Source organism: Selaginella moellendorffii, unplaced genomic scaffold, assembly GCF_000143415.4.
Source record: "Selaginella moellendorffii unplaced genomic scaffold, v1.0 SELMOscaffold_117, whole genome shotgun sequence".
Lineage (NCBI taxonomy): Eukaryota > Viridiplantae > Streptophyta > Lycopodiopsida > Selaginellales > Selaginellaceae > Selaginella > Selaginella moellendorffii.
The window spans coordinates 128,021-151,206 of record NW_003314378.1 but is presented as its reverse complement, the minus strand read 5'-3'; the positions used below and the strand labels follow the sequence as shown (position 1 = coordinate 151,206).

Below are 23,186 nucleotides of genomic sequence, written 5' to 3'. Positions count from 1 at the left end.
AGTGCCACGTATGCCGTGGAGCATATCCACATTGCGCTATGGCGTCGGGGCGACAGACATCCTCTCTCCGGGTTTTAGGGTTCTTCCGGATGCTCCGGGGCGACCCTATGCGGCAAAGGTGCGAGGCTCTCCTCCAGCTATGATGAAAGAATGAGCGCCGCATTGGGTGCCCTGGGAGGGCAGCTCGTCGTCTGCCGGCCCAGGGGCGATGCCGACTGCGCGGCTGCATCCGGCGATTTTCGGGCTCTCCAGCCCCGGCGCGCAGCTCAGATCGCGGCTCCGGCAAGGCGGCGGCTCCAGGAGGCGTGGCATTTGCCGAGGAGCGCGTCCGGGTGTTGGATGCCGATGGCGCCAGTGCCGCCGACGACGATGGCGGTGGCAAATCGGCCAAGCCCAGCGCGGGAGCTGCGAGCGATGGTGAGAGTATGCCGCTGCTCAAGCCATCGCCAACGCCGATGATCCCACTCTCGCGGCCCAAGCCAGTGATGATGCCTCCTCCTCCTGCGAATGCAACCAGATGAGAAGGCCAGGAAGTGGAAGTGGTGGTAGCTTTGCGCAAGTTTATCGGCCCAGGGAGAATGCTTCTTCTTCCGCGCCATCGCAGCAGGGCCAGGGCGGTGGAGCTATGCAAAACTTGGACAAAGTGTTACAGAGCGCGGAGAGGCTGGCGAATTCTCCTCCCACGAATTCGCCAAGTTCTAGGCCGGTGATGGGAAGGCAGCAATCCTTCACGCCGGTAAATGGTGCTAACAGCAGCGCTGTGAAGAGCAAGCCCGTTGCTCCAAAGACTCCCCCACAAACGAATTTTCCAAAGCCCCCGGAGAGCTCGACCGCTGTGAAGGTAAGCCAAGACTTACCAAAGGCTCCTCCACAGACAGATGTATCAGCGTCGAAGCAAGCTCCTCCTGCGGCTCCATTTCCAAGGGTTTCGTCGTCCCAAACTCCAGCTCCTGCTCCATCTCCAGGAGTTTCTTCGTCGCCACAAACTCCCGCTCCGGCTCCATCTCCAGGAGTTTCTCCGTCGTCACAAGCTCCGGCTCCGGCTCCATCTCCAGGAGTTTCTCCGTCATCGCTAGAGCTCCTGGACTTTCAGCACCACCAAGAACTCCGATTCTCAGCTCGCCACCTTTGATGCGACCTCCGCCCGTTGTGAGAAAAGAGGCTCTCATGTCAGCGAAGCCGATGATTGCTCCAAAGCCAGCGGCACCGCCGGTGGCGCCCAAGGGACCGAGATGAGTGGATACTTTCAGGAAGGTGGTGGAACCGAGCGCTACACCTCCCCCTCCTCCTTCGGGTGGCTCTTCTTCGACAAAGAGTGACGAGGCAACGAAGAAGCAGACAGGTCTCAAAGTCAAAGACACTGGAGCTGGAGGTCCGCCATCATCGAAGCCGGGTTTAGCGAACAAGGCCAGGGATGACAAGCGGAAAAGATCGGAAGTGATGGATGGAGCTAAGCGCAGAACCGTTGCTCGTGACGAGAATCCCATGGACGACGCGGAAGAGATTGGTATCAGCATTTCAGGTGTGAGTCCGGCAGGAAGCACTCGAAGGCTAGAAGGAAAGCCGAGCGAGCAGAGGCTGCAAAGGCCTCGGCTCCGGTGAAAGTGGAGATTTTGGAGGTGGGGAAGCAGGGAATGACCGTGGAGACTTGGCGAGTAAGCTGGCGCGGCCGTTGTCAAGGTCTTGTTCACGAAGGGAATAGCAGTGACGACCAACCAGATGCTGGATGAAGAATCTGTGAAAATTGTGCGCAATGAATACAAAGTGGAAGTTATCGAAGCCGGCTCTGTCAAAGTCGAGGACATGGCCAAGAAGGAGGAGGAGTTCCTCGACGAAGAAGAGTTGGAGTCACTGGAGAGACGTCCACCAGTGGTAACAGTCATGGGACATGTTGATCATGGAAAGGTAATTACGAGAACTTTGATTTCGATCTTTCTTTTTTGTTTTTGACACTTTGATGTTGTTTTGTGCTACAGACTATTTCTTTTTTCTTTCTTTTCTTTTCTTTTCTTTTTTGTTTCTCATGTAGGAAGTTCTCTGCATTCATGATTCAGGTGGCTGCCGGAGAAGCTGGAGGAATCACACAAGCAATTGGTGCATATCAAGTGCCTGTGACAGTCGATGGGGAGGAGCAAACGTGTGTTTTCCTTGACACACCGGGGCATCAGGTACATGTCTTCTTTGGAAATGCTAAAGGCTTTCTTGTTCTCGCTTTCAGTGCTATGCGACCTCGTGGTGCACGAATCACAGACATTGCAATTATCGTGATAGCAGCAGATGATGGAACCCGTCCACAGACTTTGGAAGCAATAGCTCACGCCAAAGCTGCCAGGGTTCCAATTGTCGTAGCTATCAACAAGGTATTGTTTGTATATGAGATCATTCGTTCTTGTGACTAAACTCTTCCTTTCGTTGTAGATTGACAAGCCGGGAGCAAACGTTGATCGTGTCAAGGAAGAGCTTGCAAAAGCGGGTGTAGTTCCACCAGAGTGGGGTGGAGAAGAGCAGATGGTTTCGGTTAGTGCTCTTACAGGAGAGAACATTGATTCGTCACTGGAGACGGTCATGCTTGTTGCCGAGGTACTGTGCATTAAAACTTGTAGCTTGGAGCTCATGTTTGCTTGCTTTCCCGCTAGTTGCAAGACTTGAGATCCAATCCTCACCGTGAGGCCAGTGGCACAATCATTGAAGCAAGCAAGGGGACCAGTTGCTACGTTACTCGTGCAAAATGGTACACTAAGCAAAGGAGACGTGGTTCTCTGTGGTGAAGGCTATGGAAAGGTAAGCTTCTAATCAAGCATAGCTACCGAAGCAACGTTCTTATTTTTACGTTTTCAGGTGCGAGCATTGTTTGACGAAAAGGGAAGTCGGTCAATGAGGCTGGTCCATCAACCGCAGTGCAGGTTTTCTTCGATTCTTGCTCAAGTTCTTTTAGCATCGACATCTGACTGCGATTATCTCAGGTGATTGGACTGAGTAGTGTACCAGTTGCTGGATACAAATTTGAAATCTGTGACACGATTGATGATGCTAGAGACGCTGCTGCCAAATATGCAGAACGCATGCGTGATTCTTGTCTAGCCTCTCAAGCTAGTGAAGGAAAGGTGACGCTTGCGAACCTTGCGAGTGCTGTAGCGTCTTGAAAGGACTCTAGTGTTGAGTCACACCAGCTAAACATTGTTCTCAATATTGACATTCAGGTACTGGCATTGTTTTCCTTTGCTCTTTCACTCGTTTTATACACTTGTGTTGTTTGATCTCAGGGAAATGTGGCGGCCATCAGGGAGGTGCTCCAAGTTTTGCCACAGGACACTGTCCAGCTTTGGTTTTTGATGCAAGGCACAAGCAGCTAGTGACATGGATTTGGCAATTCTTAGTGGAGCAATTGTGATTGGTTTCAACGGATGGGAGGAACATTTGGCTTTCAACGGAGTTCTTCAACCAGGTATTTGATTATCCAGAATTCTAGGGACACATGAAGAAGGTTAACCAAACCATCTAACCAAGTGCGTATGGACATTTATTCAAAAAAATAATTGCAGGTAGAAGAAAATGGAAGATCCATCTCATGAGAAGGAAGGACACCAAAAAGGTAAAAGGCATTCAACTCAGGAATTTTTCAGATGCACATGATGATAGGTTTCTACCTTATAGCTCTTATTGGATACAAGAAGGAGCTGAATACGATCTCGGTAAATATAATGTGGGTTTATGTGAGAGCAAAGAAAATGCAATTACTGAATTAGGGGGTGATCTTTTGGATTTTATTTTTTTTTGTGGTTGCCACTCAAAAAAGCAGAATCTTGAGCGGTCAAAAAGGATTCATTGGTTTATACCTATATCTAGCGAGGATAGCAAGGTACCTTGGGCTAACATCAAAGGACGAGTGGAATTTTTGACTTTTATATGAACAATTGGAGTATTTGCTAAAGAAGCAAATAGACGACTTTATCAACGGGGTGAAGAACAATACCAAAGGTTTATACAAAATGCTACACTACACCAGTAATCAGGACTTAAATAATTCGGTAGAGAAAAAAGAGAGGAGCCAAAGTTGGAGTAACAAAAAGACAAAGTTAATGTAAGTATTGAATCCCTGTCGATCCCACAATTACTTAAAGGTAAGAGAGTTATGCTAGATTAATTGGTAAGTGGTAACCCACCACCACAGTGCGAAGGTAATGTATGAATTGCTTATCAAGGAGAAACCAAAATTGGTGGTTATGACTAATTAATACAATTAGAATCGCCAACTTTGGTTACTCTTCGATAGGTAATTTATATACCACCTTTGTAAAGTGGTGGTAGGTTACCACCTACCAGTTGATTTGGCGTGGCTTTCCTACTTCTGGGTACTTATGGAATCGACAGGGATTCATGGCCCACGTCAACCCCATTTTTTTGTTACTTCGGCTTTGGCTCTTCTTCTTCTTCCTTCGCTGAACTATCCAAATCTTGATCACTAATGTAGTGTAGCATTTTGTACCAACCTTTAGTATTGTTCTTTACCCCGTTGATGAAGTCGTCTATCTGCTTCTTCAGCAAGTACTCCAACTGTTCATACAAGGGTCGGAAATTCCACTCGTCCTCTGATGTTAACCCGAGGTATTTTACTATCCTTACTAGATACGGGTATAAATCGGTGAATCCTTTCTGACTACTTAAGATCCTACTTTTTTGAGTGGCAATCACCCGGAAAAATGAAATCCAGAAAATCAACCTTAGTTCACCGATTGCATTTTCTCTGCTCTCACATAAGCCTACATTATATTTGCCGGGATCGTATTCAACTCCTTCTTGCATCCGATGAAAGCCATGAGGGGTCAAAGCCTGTCAACATGTGCATCTGGAAAATCCCTAACTTGGATGCTTTTCACCCGTTTGGTGTCCTTTCTTCTCGCGAGATGGATATTCTATTTTCTTCTACCTGTAGTTGTTTCTTTGAATAAATGTCCATACACACTTGGTCAGATGGTTTGGCTGGGCTTCTTCATGTGTCCCTGGAATTCTGGATAATCAAATACCTGGTTGAAGAACTCTGTTGAAAGCCAGATGTTCCTCCCATAAACTCTAATCACCTTCTTGTACTCATCTATCGCCATGATTATGTTGGTGAGGAACAGCCCATCTATGGTAACTGCCTTGTTGGCAAATACCTCGATGATTCCTCCTAAACCTTTCTGTATGAACCAGCTTTGATTGGCACTCTTTTTCCACCTGTATTCCCGCCCGTGGAGCACTCGGATGGAGATGCTTGCCTTGTTCTTCATAAACCTAGAACAGGAAAAGATAAAAAAAATAGCAATTGTAATAATTGGAGGGAAAAAGAAGAAAGATGGGTGGTAGGAGGAATAGGATTAGTGTGGTTTTGGCGGTCATCATTGTTGGCACTACTAAGGAGTGGCAATGGAAGTTTATCTTGGGTATCCCTCAGCTTATCTTTGCCCCTCATGTAGTGGCTAGACTGGGTGGAACACTTTCCCCAACTAGAGGTGGTGTGTCTTCCTCTACTTCTCTTTGAGCCTTTAGCATTTCTTTTACTAGTGATCCTTCTATTGCCTTTGCCTCTTGATGAAGCTCTTCAATGCATATTGCTGAAGGTGCAGTGGCAAGAACCTAGCATCCAGGTGAAATAGTTCTTGGTGTTACTATTCTTTGCTGTGCTCTATTGTGGTGGTTATCTCTTTGTGAATCTTAATGGTATTTGTAGGCAGTGGTTGTGTCCTTGGCATTTCTCCTTCTTGATGTGTTATGCATTCTGCTTGGGTTGTTCTAAAGTTCAAGTATGGCCTTAGCCATATTAATTAGCCATAACCATTAACTTTAATTATTTTTTTATTGGGAATTTATATACCACCTCCATATTGTGGTGGTGAATTACCACTTACCGATTGATCTAACATAACTCTCTTACCTCTAAGTACTTATAATATTAACAAAAATTCGGGGTTTATATTGGGTCTGTGTTCCTACTGTTCTAGCTCCTTTTCTTTTTCCTCGCCAAATTATCTAAGTCCTGATTGCTTCATAAACATCCCTTAAGCAGTAAAAACTAGGGCCCCTTCCTGCCACGATGGTTTGGACAGCTCCATGAATGTCATGCATTTGTTTGTTTTCTGCTTCTTCCATAAAAGCCTTGATCCACCCTCCACTGTGCTCTACTCGCCTCAGAGACTAACCATCCCCCCAACCATTCCGAGAACACCAGAGATGGTTTCTAGCATTGCCGCTCAACATATGTAACGTTGCTGCAATAACGAGAGAGCAAAAGCGAGCGTGAGAAATGTAAAGAAGAAAAATGAGAAAGCCAAAACTCTTACTGCTTTAGATGTCAAACTTATATGAAACTTTAGAAATGGTTGTTCAGCATCACCCGAAAGAGCAAGTCGGTGGGAAATCTTAGAGCCATCACGGCCAGCCTCGCAAACTGGTCGGAGAAATTCTCTGGGTTCCTGTGCTTGTTTATGTCGATACTCACCTCAGCTTCAATTATCCGGTTCTCCGATGGCTAGAACCATCAATGATCGGACTCAAAAAACATACGAACTTACCCAAAAGGAATTCCAAATCTTCGACCCAACATCATTCGGCTTGCCGAAACACACGCCCCAGTAAAATCCCAGCATCACAAACTTGCTCTGCTGGAGAAGATGTTTCCAGTGCAGGAGGAACCACATTGTCCTCCACCGGATATCTTCCAGAGGTTCTTGCACCATAGCAGCGGCCGAGCTGCTGTTCTTGATGTGTGTGAAAGTCAGCAAGTTCTTCGTGGCAGCAGCGTGCTGCTGCTTCATCGACGACGAGAGCCCGATCAAAAAGTACTGCTTCTCCTTGGACAGCGGTGACATACATGCTTGATCGGCTTGAAAACGCAGTGCCCCAGCTCGAATGCGTTGCGAATCAAAGGCGTGTTGCTCACTGGCTGCCTGGCTAGCTGCCGCAGAGAGTTGAGAAATCTGCCCCCTCTCATCTTGAGGTGCTCGGCGAAGATCAGTACTCCCAGACGATCTGGCAAGAATCACTCACCAGCAGCCGAGCGGCATCGCCAGCGCCATCGCGGCCTCGCTCACCATAGCCTGCCCTATTTTCTGTTTAGCTCACCGTTACGCGGCACCAAAAGATTGGTATACGTGGCAGCTATTTAATTTTTAAAATTTAAGAGAATATTCGTTAGGATTGGAGTTGCCAGGGGCAGCGGATCCGCGAGCGAAAGGGGTAATCTCTGATTGATGGGGGGCACGAGTGTATAGAGGATGAAGTTTGGATGAAATGCAGAGGATTCTGGAGGATCGAGGCCTCAAGCTGTGCCCAGCAAAGAGAAATGCCAGTGGCTGGAGGAAGTATTAGAGGGAGCACGGATTCTAGAGCTCAACGAGGTAAGAGTTCGTCATTGCTCTATCGCAGATTTGCTGTTTTCTTTTGTTTTTCTTCATTGCTCTCAGACAGAATGTTATTTTCTGGAAGACGATGAAAGAGGCATGATCAGTGCTCGAACCGAAATGGCGGCCCCCGGCGTCGTTCGATCTTTGCTGGTTTCCAGCACGGATTCCGAGCTCGAGAAAATGGTTTTGGAAAGGCTGGATGAATTTGGCACTGATGAAAGCAATGTAGGCAACTTCGCCGCTCCGTGCGAGAGGAACGCAGAGAAATCTTTGTCTGAATGGGCAAAGGATAGAGGAGTCAAAAGCAACATTGGCATAGCTGGTGAGTCTTGGTATTTTTTTCTATGACGATCTTAAGAGCTTTGTGACAAAACAGATTTTGAAGGATATGGTAGAGGAGGGGCTGCAGCGTGCGATTTAAAAGCTGGAGATTTCGTCCTTGAGATTCCCAGCGAGATAATTATCTCTGAAACTGTCACGCTGGAGTCGGATGTGGTGAGTCGGATTTCTGTTCGATTTTCTCCGTGCTTGTTTTGACGTCGTGATTTGAGAAGGGAAAAGTACTGGCGAGCAGTAGATAGTTGTTGAATTTTTCTGGGAGGGGATTGTTCGTTTTCATGGGATTCCTCAGGACATTGTTTCTGATCGGGATCCAAAGTTTTCTCAGCTTTTTGTCAACTTTATCATCCAGAGTCTGATGGCCAGACAGAGAGAACCAATCACACTCTAGAGGCTCTTCTACGTGCATACGCCTTCATCTTGGCTCCGCTGGTTGGCTCATGCTGAATACGCTTACAACACGAGTCATCATTCTGCTATTGGAATGTCCCGTATGCAGCATTATATGGTCGAGAGGTGCCTGGTCTATTTTCTCCACTGATCGTTCAAGATTCTGGTCTACAAGAGCATCTTCACGCCATACAGGAACTCCATACTCTTGTTTGCAAGCATCTCCATGCTGCCCAGGATTCCATGAAGTTTTTTGCGGACCAGCACGGAACTTTTCGAGCCTTTGAGGTTGGGGACTGGGTTTATGTACGGTTTCGGTGGGAGAGTGTACTCACTCTCGCTCCAAGCTGCACCTGCACCTGCAATTCTTCGGACCTTTCCGGGTTTTAGAAAGAATCAACCAGGTGGCATACAGGTTGCAGCTGCCATTGGGAACTAAGCTTCATGATGTGATGCACGTTTCGGAGCTGAAGTGCCATCACAGACCTCTTCCTCTTCCTACAGTGCTGGCTCCTACAGTCTCAATGGAGGACAGATCGTTACTCCATCCAGACTGATGTACGGCAACTTCGTGGTCGCCAACTCCACTCTGGGCGTAGCCGGCCACCATCGCGTTTCAGGAAACAAGATTTCGCTCTGGCATGGCATCGAACAGCGCCCTGGTGCGATCCAGATCCCCGCCCTGCGCGATCGCCACGACAATCGTAGTGAAGGAGATCACGTCGGGCTGCGGCATTCGATCGAAGACCTCTACAGCGGCGATCAAACCCCCGCTCGCGGTGTAGGCCTGGATCATCGCGTTCCAGGTCTCTGGGATGCGATCGAAGAGATTCTTGGCCGAGGAGAGATCGCCGCTCTCGGCCAGCGCAATGGCCATGGCGTTCCAGGAAATCAGGCTCCACGTCGGCATTCGCCAAAACACCGCCATTGCCGCCCCGATTCAGTCGTTCCTGGCATAGCCAGAGATCATCGACGTCCAGGAGCTACAATCCCGCCCAGGCGGCATGGCCGTGAAAAGCGACGCTGCGGCATCCACATCCCCTTCCTGACAGCCGCCTGCATCATCGCGTCCCAAGCCACAGCGCTCCTCTCCGGCATCGCCTGGATCCCTCCTGGATCTTGCCCCACGCGACGTGACCCGTGACGATCATCGTCCAGGAGATGAGATCCGTGAGCGGCATTCTGTCAAAGACATCTCTGGCCCCCCGCAAATTCCCTCTTTCGGCGTACGCTTGGATCAGGAGACAACGTTCTTGCCCGGGGTGCGATCAAACAAAACCCTAGCCTCGTCCAGGAATCCATGGCTACTGCAGGCTTGCACAATTGAGTTCAGGACACGAGGCTCTTCCTGGGCATGGAATCAAAGAGATTTCTGGCCACAACAAGATGCCCTGATCGGGCATATGCTGCAAACATGAGATTCCACGACACAGTATCGCGGCTGGGCATCTTCCGAAAGAGGTCCCAGGCATCTTCCAGCCCCTCGTGGCCCAGGGTGATGTTCCAGGAAAAGAGATTCCTGTGCCACCGCCGCCAAGGGTGCCATACATCTGGACAGCGACGAAGGTCTTGCGGATCCAGCCATTGCTGGAGACGTGGGCGTGGATGAGCGAGACCTTGCCAATGTGGCGGCATCCACGGAGGAGGGATGTGGGCTTTCAATATGCCGGGATTGGGCATATTCCTGGCATCTTTATGGCTTCAAAACTCGAGGCTCTACCTTGGAAGTATACTGTTGTTTGCCAATGAAGATCCTTGCCATGGCGAGTCAGTCCCGATCATGCTGCCACTGGCACTGCTGCTGGGGTCTTTGCTCGATTGGCTCTCTCGGCTCTGTCGGTCTTTGCTTAGCAACTCTCGCATCCGGGGAAACATCTCCATGACGCCGAAGCATCCCTCTCTTGTCCAGGAGTTGTAGTAGCTTATCGCTTTGGTACTGATCATTGACGCGAGTTAAAGAGCAAACATTTTGTAAATCTTTATACGTACGTGATCGAGAAGATGGGTCATGTCTTCACTCGTGGTGTCCAGATTGGTTCTTCCGCTCACGATTTCTAGTACCAGAACTCCAAAGCTGTAGACATCTGCAGGCAGGTATCCCTGAAAGAAGAAAGAAAAATCAGAGATGATCAGATCAAGCAATTACAACAACTTTGAGCTCTCACATTGTTCCTGCCACCCTCATACTGATGATCTTCGAGGAGCCTTGCCAAACCAAAGTCCGCTATCTTTGCCACCAGAGCTTGATCCAAAAGTACATTGGTAGCTTTGATGTCTCGATGTCTGATACGCAGTGATGACTCCTCGTGCAAATAAGCGAGCCCTTTTGCAACTCCAATGCATCTATTGAAGCGAATTGGCCAACTGAGGTGTAGCTTTCTAAAGCTACACCCACGGGACCTAAAGGAAAAACAAACTATGTGTTCTCAGAGCAGTATTAGATCAACTTACTCAAGAGCGCCTGATGCAGATTGTTGTTTTCCATAAACTCAAAAACAAGCATCCAATTGTTTCCTTCGGTGCAGCATCCATAAAGCTTGACTAGATTGTGATGAAGATAAGTGTGGCCTCGTTCACAACATCTCCAGTGATCCTATTAAGCTGCTTGATCGCTACCACCGTACCATCAGATAATACCCCCTGAAAGTTCAAACACTTTACCAGAAAGAAAACTTTACTTTGTAGACCTTGCCGAATGCTCCTGTCCCCAACAATCTCAGGGGGTCAAATCCCCCCGTAGCGTTTTTTATTTCATTGTAAGAAAACATATGCAGCTTTCCGTCTAGAAGGTTGAGCTCTGCATGGCACAGAACATTAGTAAAACTAATTCGCAAAAGCATTAAGTGACCTTCATCGTTGTTCTCTGTGTCGTTTCCTCCACAACAAATAACCGGAAACCATAAAGAGCACCACGAGTGGCACCGAGACTCCAACACCTATTTTTACGCATTTGGAACTGTTTTCACTCTGACTTGTGCCACCAGTTTCAAATTCTGAAACGCAATGTTAGAACGAAGACAAACTTTCGTAGTGGCAGCAGTATCTAACACTTACCAGGTAGAACTTGGATTGTGGATATCAGAGGACCTGAAAGATCTGAATGGAGCGCAACATGTTCCTTTCCCCATCCAAGAAGATGAATGTCACGAACGCCGTTAGATACATTGACGACAGTGAAGCTCCTTCTCAAAGCTCTAAGAGACCCATTGGCTTCTTCCCGTATGTTGAAATCTTTGAGCTTTCTGTCGCCCTGGATACCCACTCCTGGTCCGTCCTGGCCAGTGTCGATGATAATCTCTGCAAAGTGGAGGTGTACTGTATATGAACCACTTCGCATGCCAACTCCGAGGCACCTCAAAGATGTTGGCGCAGTTCTGGCAGTTTGATATAGTACAGCCTGCTGACCAGTGGAACCATCTATGCTTTGAAACCAAGTCGGGTTATTTTGAAAGGGTTCCGCAAACCAGAGCTGCTAGATACCCATCCTCCAGTGGAATAGTAAAAGAACTTGGCATGTCTATGTTAAAATCTGTCCCATCCGAAGTGATCTGAGGTCCACCACAGTTGATAACATCTGAATAGGAAATATGTCTATATCAAGTGAAGACTTTATGCAGCAAATATCACTCAACTATTTCCTTGGTTCACACTGCCGCAGTTTGATATATCCTGTAAACACGTAGCAGTATTTGCATTTTGTCTGCAATGAAAACATGGTGAGGTGAACCTTGTTGAACATGAAGAGAACCATACCCTTGAGTTCTATTAACTGAGGACGGATTGCCAATAATGGTAGCATTCCTATGCAAGTTCAGAGAAATTAGCAGAAAAAATGCATACTCACTCAGGTCCAGTCAGCCTGTTGAACGATACATCTCTGTATATATGCAAAGATGTGATGTACTTGGTTAGAAGAGGAAAACGATTTTGCAGTCTATGTACAAGTCAACAATTCTTGAGAGCTGGTTTGGGAGGCCTCTAGTAAAATTGTTACTTCCCAGAAAACTGAAAATGCTCAAATTGCCTTTAGACATAAGTTGAGAGATGAAGAACTTATAGTTTGCGATGATATATACATTGGACTTATGGTTAAAAGTGTGGTTAAGTGACTAAAGCAGAAGGGAAAAATTAATCATTTACACACACTCAATGTATTTACAGATGAAATGGTTAATCTTGCAATGACATTATTGCTATGGATGATGCAATAGATCGTTATATTCATTATTCTTCTTCAAGGTAGTAGTTGTAAAAAAAAAACAAAGTTTTAGGGTAATAGGCCCATTTTTCGCATGGGTTCTTAATTTGGGCCACCTTTGGCCCAAACCATATCTTTGTGATAAATGGAAAATTATGTGATAATTTTTTGGTGGGTTTCATGACATTCTAGGTTATGATGGATTTTAGTGTCATCAAAATATTGATTACTTTTTTCAAAGATTATTGGTTCAACACTAACTAATCTTTTAGTCTACAAAAAAAGAAAATAATCTATTAAATAACATAATTAAAATTAAAATCACTTTTTTCAATTGCAAATGTAGCTATTTGGAAGAAAAGGAACTCATTCAATTACTCTATTTCATCTATATTCCCGAATTTAGAAAAAAGAGTATAATAAAAATTATAGGAGTAATAAATTTATTAAGTTCAGCTATCTATCAAGTTACATTTCATCATCAGGTCAAAATATCTCAAGAGTGGGCAAAAAAAGTGAAGAAGGTGGAAAGAACACATCAAATCTTGAGGTTTGCCACTGTTTTGAAAAAAAAAAATTTAATAATTTTTTAAATCCTATTATAAGGTTTATTGTTTAATCAATTACAAAGCTTAACCAGCACAATATGCATACATAAAGACAATTACAAAGCTTAACCATCACAATATGTATACATAAAGCACATTACACGCCACTTCCTTGTTTAGTTAGGAGATAGGTTCCAACCAGCTAGTTAATTGCTTAAAATGCTACGGTATAAAACAGTATATTACAGGGCAAAAAACACAACTTTCAAGAGTTTGTGCACAAACACTCACAGCTCCCAGAAGCTATCCTATTCTAAGCTGTCTTTGCAGCTAGAAATAACTTTTTAAATTTTTTAACTACACTTGTTTTTAGCCCATAGTGCAAAGAAGTCTAGTAGTTTTTGTCCCTGAAAGTGTGCACAAAAGCCAAAGTTCTGGCATTACAAAAGTAAAAGACTATTAAGCTGAAAGAGAAAGAAATGTCTAACTTCTCTATTATTTTTCTATGTTTTGGAAGTCAACTTCTAACCAAAGCACGTAGCCAGAAGCATGTGATTAGAATTTAGAATGAAGAATCAATAAAAAAATATGGTCATCCTGTGCTACATCCCCTTAATAGATCTTGCAAAGTCATCCGAGGTATATTAAATTCTTAAATAGTTTTTCTTTTAGAAATCCTCCACCATTTTTACATTATCAAGCATCTTTGGTGAAAGCTTGAGTTAAAATCAATTATCCACTCACTTTCAATTAGCTAAAAGAAGTAGTGAAAGTGTTTGTAGCTTGAGGTTCATCTACAGCATTGATGGTAGCCTAAGTAACATTTTAATTAGCTCAAGCATTCTAAACTTCTTAGATAGCTTGGGTAATTAGGTAAAAAACACTTTTTAATTCTCATTCAGCTATGGCTTTGTTTCATAGGAGTTTTGCTAGAGCATCAAGTTGAGCAACACAAGCAACACGAGCAACATGTGTATGTGCCTGGATAGCAATAAAAAAACAACAAGATGGCATACTTGCATGTAAAATTATTTTCAAAGGTACAAAGTTGTTTTTGACTTAGACCAGTGTTGAAAGTTAGTGCTAGAACTATTTTAACAAGTCTAAAATTCACAAGTGTTGTTGAAACAATTGATATTGCAAAAGAAGCACATGAGAAACAAAAAAAATTGGAAGCAATAAGAAGGGTTGCAAAGAAAAGGGAAAGAGAAGAAGTTGTAATAAAAAATAAAGAAATAGTAGCCATTAAAAAAAGGGAGAGGGAAGAAGTAACAACCAAGACCTAAAGCAGTAGAGAAAAAAAAATTGAAAGCCTTGAAAAAACCAAGGGAAAAAGAAAGGAAGTAATGGAAAAATAAATAAATAAATGAATGAGGTTTTGGAATCTTTAATCAAAGGTGATAAATTTAGTTATTTCTACTCTAATGTCTTTAGGCCTAGCCAATTTTTTTGTTTATCAATGTATCCATTTGTTGCCATAAGGAGGAGTAAAGGTGGCGTGGGATAACAACATTCTCTAGGTAACTATAAGTATAAATAAAAGGTGATAAATGGATAGATTTAGTAAACTTGTTGGTAATGAAGTTTTTGTGAGTGTTTTTTTCTAAAAGTTAGTTTATAGGCAATAAATCATATAAACTTTTATATTGTACCTTTATATACAAAAATTATATTTAAATAAATGAATTTATACACTTTTTTGCTAAGTCTGGCAAGAAATGGGCCTATTACCCTGAATTTTCCCTTCTCACACAACTCAATTCTTGGAAATTTTCATAATGAAAGTTCTTTTGTGATCCATAGCATTTTATTATTTCTCCCTCTCACACAAAAGAAATTCTAATTCCTTGCATGTGAAATCCTCTTTTCCATCCCATCCTCAACATTCTTGAGAGATCTTTATTCTTATGGTGCTAGTCACCACCTCTAAATCAAGACTAATGCTCTTAGGTATAATTTAATTGGCGCAAACAAAACGCCATTGTGTTAAAATGACTAATGATTTTAAATTAAGTTAAAATCTTCTAATGTAAAAATTATAAATTAATGGTGGGTGTGAAACCCCTTTTACTTTTCTTCTCAGCTCAAGCGAATTGATGCTGGACGGCTCAGGGAACAAGAAGGAATGGTTCTTAGAGAGTAAGTTTTCCCTAATTTCTTTCGTGTTTCAGGGGATCACAGACAGGCCCGTCCCAATCTCCGAGCATGATGACGCTCGCGATTGGGAAACCGAGCGTATCCACCATCTTCAATGCTGTGAGCGACCATGCTGTTAGTCTCCGCGTCAGAGCTGCGGCAAAAGAAGCGAAGAATCTTCCAGTACGACGCGAAAGCGCTGGACATCGATGGGAGGAAGGCATTTCCTTTCCCGAAATATGGCGTGTCCAAGATTATTGAGATCGATGACACCATTTTGAGCAACATTGGTTGATTCTAGAAAACTTGGAGAGCTTGTCCATTCGCCAATGCATGATCGACGTATCTTTGCCGTGTCCTTGTGGTGGAAACTATTTACAGTTGGAGTCTAGTGCAGTTCGTCCTGCCGATGTGGTCCTGGGAAAACAAGTGTTAGAGAAGCAGTGATTCCAAAAGAAACATCACTTACAAATCGAGAAACGTCTGTTCTTCTTGGTCCACTGCTTCCTGAAAGCTTTGAATCTGTGCTTGAAGCCTGCGTCCTCCTGGAACCCCCTCTTGATTCCAAATACCTTCTGCAGGAGGGGAGCCACGTCGTGAGATGTACATAGCTCTCCTTTGTCGCTGACAAGCTCCCCAAGCAGCTCATTCACGCTTTTCCCGCTTGACACCCGAAGCTCCAGCAGCCTCGCAATTTCTTCCTCGCTGAAATATGCCGTCGTGAAGAAATACTGTGACTTGCCAGAGTGCTCGAGCCTTTCCTGAGCTTCTTCGTCACTTCCGAAGCTTGACAAGTCTTTGATGAAGAACTTCATCCTCATGTAGAGATCTTCGTCCGCCTGGAGTTTCTGCAGGGTTTCTTCGTACTGCTTCATGTTCCCGGCCATCTCCTCTAAAATTGATGAGAACCTGTCCGCAAACTTGTTTCTCCTCGTTAGGTATGTGAACCAGACTTCAAGGCTCAGCTTCACTGCGTCCACTTCCACTTCATCCAATGCTGCGCCGCTGGCCAGCTGAGATCGGATGTAACCCTGTAGCATTTCTCCATCTAGACCCAGCGTGAGATCCCTTTGTGCATCCGTCACTAGTACTACATCCTGATCTCCTGGCGTAAGTTCCATTTGTGTGAATATGTCCGTCTTGTTTGCTGGCACAAGATCGTCCAGCCTCTTGACTCTCTCGGGAACCAGTCCGGGATCGGCTACTCTCCTTTTCTTCTTTGGTGATTGTGCCGCAACTTTCTCGACAGTGCTCCTCGAGCATGAGGCTGGTTTTCGATTGGGAGATGTGTCGTCTTTGGGTCTGGTCACCAGGTAAAACGCTGTGGCGTCACGAGCCCACGTCCCACAAACCAGATGCAGCATCTCATCACTTGACACTTCCACCCAGCTAACATCTCGAGCCGGCTTCCATCACAATGACTACACCCAAGAGCGCCCAGGGAGGTGTCTCGGGGTGTTTCTGGACACTCCCTTCATTCGCCATCAGAGGTGTTCACGAAGAATGTCACGGCGGACATGACTCCTACAAACGAGACAACATAAATGATCGTCAAAACGCATTTCTTTCACCTGGCTGTCGGATTGTCTGAAAATTTTGGTTCCTCGCAAGCCCTGGAATCTGTGGCGGCGACCTGGAATTCGCGAGAGATTAGCTGTTTGGTCGCATGCGGGAGACGAACCTTGTTTCTTGGATCGCGTTGATCGATGATCGATGCGTATTCGCAGAGAGCCGATCCTCTTCGATCACATGCCGGAGCAGAGCCTGGCTTCCTGGAACGCGATTCTTTCCGGGGATTTTTCTGCCAGGGCAAAAGCGTCTTCTCGACGTCCTTTTGGTATAACCGTCGAGTTCCAAGATAAGAGATCTCTGCCCGGCATCTTGTCAAACAGAAACCATATCGTCCAGAAGAGAAGAAAAACATTACCCAAAGCCTTTTCCAGTTTTCACAAAGGAGTTTTTACAAAGGTTTTCTCTTCTTCCAGTCCTTGTTGAATGCCTTCAAGGCCCTCTTAAACGCTGGATTCTTTTGGAAATCCCTGTGGATGCCGAGCGCCTGTTGCAAGATGGGCGCGATGTCGTGTGACGTGCACAGCTCGTAGTCCCCCTTGCCCTTGCCAGCGCCTCGCCCAATGTTTTGCCCTCGCTAGTCTGCGTCTTGCTGAGCTTGTCCACCTCCTCTGGGGCAAAATAAGCCCGAGAGAGGAAAAATCGCGCAGCTGGATCGAAACAAAGCCTCGCCTGCGCCTCCTCGCTCTCGAAGTTGAGAAGATCGTGTACTAAAATCCTACATCTGGTCTCGAGATCCATCAAGCTTCACGAACCCTAATTGTCCTCGTATTTATATAGCCAATGTTAACCTTTTTCCCGATTATAGCGTACCTTCATTTTGTAGTTTAGACCTTTAAGTAAGCGATGAAGCAAGCAGGAAAAAAACTCCGAGAAGCTCAAACATCCTTCGATCTGAAAGTGACATTACTGGTTCTCTGAGACGAGATACTACTGACCACGTCGTGTGGAAGAACCTCATTTGGCAAAGCAATGTTTATCCAACTTTGCTCAGAATGGTATCATCGATCTCAAACTTGATATCCTTCTTGTCTCTCCCAATTTTGATGTACTCCTCGTACCTCTCCTTCAATGCTTCTGAGAGATTTGTCGAGCTCGTCCACCCGAGCTTCTCCTTTGCTGCTCTTGGTTCCGCGTAGAAATGCTATACAGCAGCGGAAACAACGAAAGGAAAATATGAAAACCAAAATAATCAAAGGTTGGGCATACCATGTTTCGGAAAGGAAATGCCTTCTTAGCATCGATTCCCAGAGCTTTGGCGTCGTAGTGGACAATCTTCGCTTCTTTCGCCGCAGCTCTGGCGCACAACCGGACGAGACCATCGAAAGTAACAGCGCGGTCGCTCACAGCATTGAAGATGGTAGCGTTGGACGCGCTCGGTTTCCCAATCGCCAGTGTTATCATGCTCGATAAGTCGGATACATGAGCAATGTTTGTCACTTGGATCCCCGGAGAAGGTATTGGGACGGGCTTGTCTCTAACGATTCCTGTCCAAAACGTTTTCATGATCCCTTGAAACACGAAAGGAAGGAGGAAAAACTTACTGTCGAAAAACCATTCCTCGCAGTCCTTGTTGTTCCCGGAGCCAGTCATGTACTGTGGTCTAAACGAGGACCAAAACTTGAAAGCCGACTTTGAAATGTAGTCCTCCACACCGACGTGGCCTGCGTCCACTTTCACAGGATCCTGTTTGCAGCAATTCGCTTGAGCTGAGAAGCGAGAAAAAAAAGAGAGAAAGTGGAGGTTGCTTACCCCTTCGACGTGCGGAGGCTCGTCACTAGTTTTGTAGATTCCTGCGCTACTGATGAACAAGAATTGCTCCACACCTTGGGATTTCGCCCAGTCCACAACAGGCCTGCAAAAAAACCAGCCAACTTCATCCTCTAAGACGAGAAAGATGATCACATACTTCACAGCATCCAAATCTTTTCCATTGTTGTCTAGAACGGCATGGAACGATTTGCCACCCACGGCTGCTCCAACGTCTTTCGGATCGCCCCACACTGTTGATACTCCAAGATCTCGCAGTTCCTGCAAAGAAGAAAAGAAAGAGGAAGAACGAATATAAAAGAGAGATAGTCAAGAACATACCGAGAACCGCGAGAATGGTGGCTTCTTCATCTTATCCGAGCTCTCCTCACCGACAGTCATGACAGTAACTTCGTGGCCAGCAGCGACGAGATCTTTGGCGAGCCAGAAGCCAATCACGGCGTGTCCACCGGAATTGGTGTTGACAATCAGTACCTTGCGATTCGACACCTCGTTAGCGGCTGCCGCCATCGCCACCGTCTTCGCTGCTCTCCATCTTCTGGAGCTCTTCTTCACGGCCCCGGCAATGCCGCTGCTTGTGCCGAGAGAATGGAGCGAAGAAGCGGAAGGAGATCGCAAGGACAAGGACGACGCAATGTAGCCGGGAGTTAGCTTTGAAATCTCCAGCGACGCTTGCCGGGGCGTGGAGACCGCGAATTGGAGAGAGAGCGCCATCGCCGCTCAAACGCACCTTAGCCAAGATGGAAGGGAAAAATAAAACGAGGAGATTTTGGAATTTCTTTACCTGATAAGTAAGGAATCGCCGATCGACCAATCCATCTGATGGAAGCAGCGCTGCCACAGAATCGATGGACGATCCTCCAAGAAGAAGGATCGCTTCCGCCGAGCGCCGCATTGCGATCGTCCAACAAGCTAAATGTTTTAGGGTTTAAGCAGAGATTTAGGGTTCTTCGATGGAGGCTCCAGTGAATAACATCATCTGCGTGTTCGTGAATGCCGATGGCAAGGCGCTCGAGCGCTTGGATGTGCCACAGAATCTCACGCCGAAGGAGCTCCAGACGCTCATCAACACTGTTCTCCACAATGTGAGCGACGCATTCTTTCTTTCTTTCGCTTCCTTCGTGTAATTCTTATTCGTTTTCGTTTGTCTAGGAAGAGCCGCTCCCATACGCCTTTTATATTAACGATCTCGAGCTCGTTGGACAGCTCGGAGAACACGTACTTCGAAACAAAGGTGCTCTCTATCTAAAATCGAAATAGTTTCAAGAAGCAACGCTCCATTTTCTTTTGGGATTCAGTATCTGTGGAGAAGGATCTGCAGATAGTTTACCACCCGCAAGCCATCTTCCGGATCCGTCCGGTTACGCGTTGCTCAGCGACCATCTCAGGTGCGAGGTGTTATTTCTTTCGAATCAAACTTAGTAGAACCATTGAGTTTTTCCAGGCCACAGCGAGGCAGTTTTGTCCGTGTCATTCAGCCCTGATAGCAAGCATCTTGCCAGTGGTTCCGGAGATGCATCTGTTCGTTTCTGGGACATTTCTACTCAAACACCTCTTCATACATGCAAAGGCAAGATGCTTCTTACTTGCTTGGTTCTCCTTCACAGTCTCTTCCTTTCAGGTCATAAGAACTGGGTTCTTTGCATTGCGTGGTCTCCCGATGGCAGAAAACTTGTTAGTGCGAGCAAAGATGGTGGCATCCATGTCTGGGATCCGTTTACTGGAAAAGCATTGGGAAATTCGCTCAGTGTAAGAATCGTATTGTGATGCTAGTTTAAATGAAATATTTCTCTTCTTTTTTTCTCATTCAGGGGCACAAGAGCTGGATTACAGCGCTGACTTGGGAACCAGCTCACATACAATCCCCTTGCCGTCGCTTCGCTAGTGCAAGCAAAGATGGAGATGTTCGTGTTTGGGATTCTTCCTTAAGGAAATCTGTTCTTTGCCTCTCGGGACATACACGGGCTGTGACTTGCGTAAAATGGGGAGGCGATGGATTGATTTACTCAAGGTGCGTATGTCACTTTGATGTATATTACTTTTTCTTATGTTCTTATCGAATGGCCTTCAGCTCACAGGACTGTACAATCAAGGTCTGGGAGACAACTCAAGGAAAACTCGTCAGAGAATTAAAGGTTAAACTCTTGCGAGGTGCTTAAGTTGGAGGAATGCCCTGCTTGTGATCTCTTACTGTGACATTGACAGGGTCATGCTCACTGGGTTAACACATTAGCATTAAGCACGGAGTATGTTCTAAGGACTGGACCATTCGATCACACAGGAAGAGCATTTGCAACAGACGAAGAGATCAAAGAGGTAACACTTACTGCGGCACTCTTCTATCTGTTTCTCACGGTGGTTTCATAGGCCGCGTTTAAAAGATACAAAGTCGCCAAAGGTGATTCCCAAGAAAGGCTCGTTTCAGGCTCGGACGATTTTACAATGTACCTATGGGAACCTGCAACTGGCAAGCATCCAAAGACGCGTATGTCTGGCCATCAACAGGTAACGTTCTGATCATTGGCGTCCTGCTTGTAATGCTGCTCCATGTTTTCAGCTTGTCAATCACGTCTACTTCTCGCCTGATGGCCGGTGGATTGCCAGTGCATCCTTTGATAAGTCCGTCAAGCTTTGGAATGGATACACCGGAGAGTACGTCACAACTTTCCGCGGACATGTCGGTCCGGTTTATCAGATAAGGTCTCTCTTTGTTTTTCGTCTTCCTTGTCGATCTTCTTATGTGGTGGTTTCGTTTTGAACGAGGTGAATCAGTTGGTCGGCTGATAGCCGGCTTTTACTAAGTGGAAGCAAGGATTCTACGTTGAAGGTTGGCATTCTTTTTTCACTCTCATATCCTCACCATTTCGGAAACAGGTGTGGAACATGAGAAACCATAAACTTCTGGAGGATCTTCCGGGTCATGCCGACGAGGTATCTCTTCAAAGCCGCAAGGGATGCTTACTAGCAAAACATTCCTGTGCAGGTTTTCGCCGTGGATTGGAGCCCCGACGGCCAAAAAGTCGCATCGGGTGGAAGGGATCGAGTGCTCAAGCTGTGGATGAACTGAACAGACCAGATGTGCGATGGCGAACAGAATCGCCAAGCGATGAGCGTGTGTGATTGAGAGTATCTTCGCATATCCTTTCTGGAATATCCACTACTGCACTTCTTTTCTCTTATTTTTTTCCCTCTTCATCTTCTCCTGTTCATTTCTCGTTCGTCTTGCCGCTCAGATTTGCAGGCGATGATCCGTAGCCGTGTTCTCGAGTGCTGAGAGCCTCTCTTCAGTGTCTCCTCCGCGAGTGACATGAGCAGCTACTTTGTTCCTCCTCTCAACTATGGCATGGTGGAGTACGATCTCACAAGATCAGGTGTTGTTCATCAGCTCAATTTTCCTTTTCTAGAGCGCCTCAACTTGCGCACTGTGCTCTATCTCTCACAGGACGAACCATCGCAGCAATTGTGAGTGGTTTGTGTGCGATAGGACAAAAGCGATTTTTTGTTTTTGCTGCATTAACACTCGTTCGTTTCATTCTTTCTTCCTCTGTAGCTTGAGCTTTCTCGACGAACAAGGCATACATTTTCGAAGGACTCATCAAAGCAGCAGCACGACAGCGGCTGAAACGACGGGATCGCTGTCCGAAGCTCAGGTACTGTCTGCATTGGAGGTCAGTTTCAGTACTTTAAAATTTCGTTTGTTCCTTTTTCCTTCGTTACACTTTCGTCATCCTGCTCTCTCTGTTTTTTCTAGGTGATACTGCGTCCGGAGAATTATCCTTTGCATGTTATGTGCAAGCAGGGACGCAACACCACCGGTATGACTACGCGATCTCTTTCTCGAGTAACCGATGAGATTAACAGTCTTTCGCCTGGTAGGAACTGTAATAGGCTGTCTTAGAAAGCTCCAGAGATGGAACTTGACGTCGATATTTGAAGAGCACCGCAGGTACACAACCAGCAAAGTACGGATCCTTAATGAACAGGTACCAAGCCTCTAAATTGTGTCTTCAAGCTTTCCATTGTCTAGGTGCAACAAATCTCTTGATGCAGTTCATTGAGATGTTCGACGCTAACTCAGTGACCATTCCTCCAAATCATCCCGACTGGCTATGAAGGAAGAAACCAGACGATTCTTTTTTCAACTCCAAAAACATTTAGAAAAAGGTCAATTGAAAACAAAAGTAAAGACTATTGTGATGGCTCCATTCATTTAGCTTGGAGAAAAATGGTATAATAAAGTTATCTTAGCTGTGAGATCACTAGAATTCTGATAAAATTTTATATACATTCAATTCATTACAAGGAAAAGCCATTTCCTTGCAAAAGAAATCACTATTATCATTTACAATAACCACTTCGGAACCAAGTGCAACAAAAGTCTTTGATCACCGAACACATGCTTGACTTTAAGCCCTTTAGTGCGGTACTAGTAAACCTAAAGGTGACCATTATTAAATGTTGATTAATTCAATTCAGTGGCTTCTTAGTCTCTTATATATTTTGTTTAAGGGGCTATAAGTTCATGCCTCCATGAATGGAGGGCATGAATGAAACCTGGTGAACAGAGGGTGTGAATAAAAATTAAGATTTGGGTGATGAAACCTCATGAATAAAGGGTATAAATGAACAATAAAATTTGCAACTCTCCATTAAAAGTTGTAGCTCTTCTAAGAACTTTGCTCTCTTAATCAAATATAAACTCTTTAATTTTATTGAGATCCCAATATATTATTCAAACTCAAAAATGTTTAACTTATGTATTCCAAGTGAGTTAATAAAGAACATAACTTTTTATAAAAAACTAAATTTTCCATTTTACTTTAGTCACTAATTGACTATTTCCAAGTGCTCTAT

The 23,186-nt window shown here is 45.3% G+C and overlaps 5 protein-coding genes, 1 long non-coding RNA gene and 1 pseudogene across 8 annotated transcripts; 5 read left to right on the top strand and 2 right to left on the bottom strand.

Moving 5' to 3' along the window:
• The first annotated feature begins 142 nt into the window (after positions 1-142).
• Positions 143-1,478, top strand: LOC112342725 (vegetative cell wall protein gp1-like). Its single transcript, XM_024664975.1, has one exon. It carries the CDS (start codon positions 518-520, stop codon positions 1,130-1,132), a length of 615 nt encoding a protein of 204 aa, XP_024520743.1. The 5' UTR covers positions 143-517; the 3' UTR covers positions 1,133-1,478.
• On the top strand, positions 1,476-3,753 carry LOC9635468 (annotated as a pseudogene).
• A 2,157-nt stretch (positions 3,754-5,910) lies between these two features.
• On the bottom strand, positions 5,911-7,075 carry LOC112342724. The gene is made up of 2 exons (XR_002991065.1): positions 6,321-7,075; positions 5,911-6,248 (listed from the first exon to the last, which is right to left on the bottom strand). It is a non-coding gene; the product is annotated as an uncharacterized LOC112342724 (long non-coding RNA).
• Positions 7,076-7,190: 115 nt separating this feature from the next.
• Positions 7,191-8,481, top strand: LOC112342723. Its single transcript, XM_024664974.1, has 4 exons — positions 7,191-7,215; positions 7,276-7,376; positions 7,443-7,704; positions 7,759-8,481. Exons 3-4 carry the CDS (start codon positions 7,479-7,481, stop codon positions 7,917-7,919), a joined length of 387 nt encoding a protein of 128 aa, XP_024520742.1. The 5' UTR covers positions 7,191-7,215; positions 7,276-7,376; positions 7,443-7,478; the 3' UTR covers positions 7,920-8,481.
• Positions 8,482-17,430: 8,949 nt separating this feature from the next.
• Positions 17,431-19,231, bottom strand: LOC9635803 (chloroplast stem-loop binding protein of 41 kDa a, chloroplastic). Its single transcript, XM_002991180.2, has 7 exons — positions 19,117-19,231; positions 18,654-19,062; positions 18,472-18,593; positions 18,315-18,417; positions 18,107-18,248; positions 17,772-18,049; positions 17,431-17,706 (listed from the first exon to the last, which is right to left on the bottom strand). Exons 2-7 carry the CDS (start codon positions 19,044-19,046, stop codon positions 17,539-17,541), a joined length of 1,206 nt encoding a protein of 401 aa, XP_002991226.1. The 5' UTR covers positions 19,047-19,062; positions 19,117-19,231; the 3' UTR covers positions 17,431-17,538.
• On the top strand, positions 19,204-21,509 carry LOC9635802 (notchless protein homolog). Its single transcript, XM_024664971.1, has 13 exons — positions 19,204-19,417; positions 19,485-19,566; positions 19,631-19,720; positions 19,777-19,902; positions 19,954-20,081; positions 20,144-20,343; positions 20,404-20,467; positions 20,538-20,648; positions 20,700-20,837; positions 20,890-21,032; positions 21,105-21,159; positions 21,207-21,263; positions 21,316-21,509. The coding sequence occupies exons 1-13, from the start codon at positions 19,286-19,288 to the stop codon at positions 21,397-21,399; spliced, it is 1,410 nt and encodes a 469-aa protein (XP_024520739.1). The 5' UTR covers positions 19,204-19,285; the 3' UTR covers positions 21,400-21,509.
• A 47-nt stretch (positions 21,510-21,556) lies between these two features.
• Positions 21,557-22,586, top strand: LOC9635463 (probable tyrosine-protein phosphatase DG1060). 3 transcript variants are annotated; one of them, XM_024664972.1, is made up of 5 exons: positions 21,557-21,794; positions 21,883-21,982; positions 22,084-22,147; positions 22,209-22,315; positions 22,383-22,586. In XM_024664972.1, the coding sequence occupies exons 1-5, from the start codon at positions 21,640-21,642 to the stop codon at positions 22,443-22,445; spliced, it is 489 nt and encodes a 162-aa protein (XP_024520740.1). In that variant the 5' UTR covers positions 21,557-21,639; the 3' UTR covers positions 22,446-22,586. The 3 variants fall into 3 exon arrangements, with proteins under 3 accessions (XP_024520740.1, XP_002991263.2, XP_024520741.1); XM_002991217.2 differs by having other exon boundaries at positions 21,883-22,000; XM_024664973.1 differs by having other exon boundaries at positions 21,883-22,000; positions 22,360-22,586.
• Positions 22,587-23,186: the final 600 nt, after the last annotated feature.

Bases quoted from the DNA above. Each gene is read 5' to 3' on its own strand.
- LOC112342725 (XM_024664975.1), top strand. From the start codon at position 518: ATGAGAAGGCCAGGAAGTGGAAGTGGTGGTAGCTTTGCGCAAGTTTAT.
- LOC112342723 (XM_024664974.1), top strand. From the start codon at position 7,479: ATGATCAGTGCTCGAACCGAAATGGCGGCCCCCGGCGTCGTTCGATCT. The intron at 7,705-7,758 runs GTGAGTCTTGGT...GTGACAAAACAG, and splicing joins AAGCAACATTGGCATAGCTG to ATTTTGAAGGATATGGTAGA.
- LOC9635803 (XM_002991180.2), bottom strand. From the start codon at position 19,046: ATGGCGCTCTCTCTCCAATTCGCGGTCTCCACGCCCCGGCAAGCGTCG. The intron at 18,594-18,653 runs GTATGTTCTTGA...TCTTCTTTGCAG, and splicing joins CACCATTCTCGCGGTTCTCG to GAACTGCGAGATCTTGGAGT. The intron at 18,249-18,314 runs GTAAGCAACCTC...TGCTGCAAACAG, and splicing joins AGCCTCCGCACGTCGAAGGG to GATCCTGTGAAAGTGGACGC.
- LOC9635802 (XM_024664971.1), top strand. From the start codon at position 19,286: ATGGAGGCTCCAGTGAATAACATCATCTGCGTGTTCGTGAATGCCGAT. The intron at 19,567-19,630 runs GTGCTCTCTATC...TTTGGGATTCAG, and splicing joins ACACGTACTTCGAAACAAAG to TATCTGTGGAGAAGGATCTG. The intron at 20,082-20,143 runs GTAAGAATCGTA...TTTCTCATTCAG, and splicing joins CATTGGGAAATTCGCTCAGT to GGGCACAAGAGCTGGATTAC.
- LOC9635463 (XM_002991217.2), top strand. From the start codon at position 21,640: ATGAGCAGCTACTTTGTTCCTCCTCTCAACTATGGCATGGTGGAGTAC. The intron at 21,795-21,882 runs GTGAGTGGTTTG...CTTCCTCTGTAG, and splicing joins GACGAACCATCGCAGCAATT to CTTGAGCTTTCTCGACGAAC. The intron at 22,001-22,083 runs GTCAGTTTCAGT...TGTTTTTTCTAG, and splicing joins AGGTACTGTCTGCATTGGAG to GTGATACTGCGTCCGGAGAA.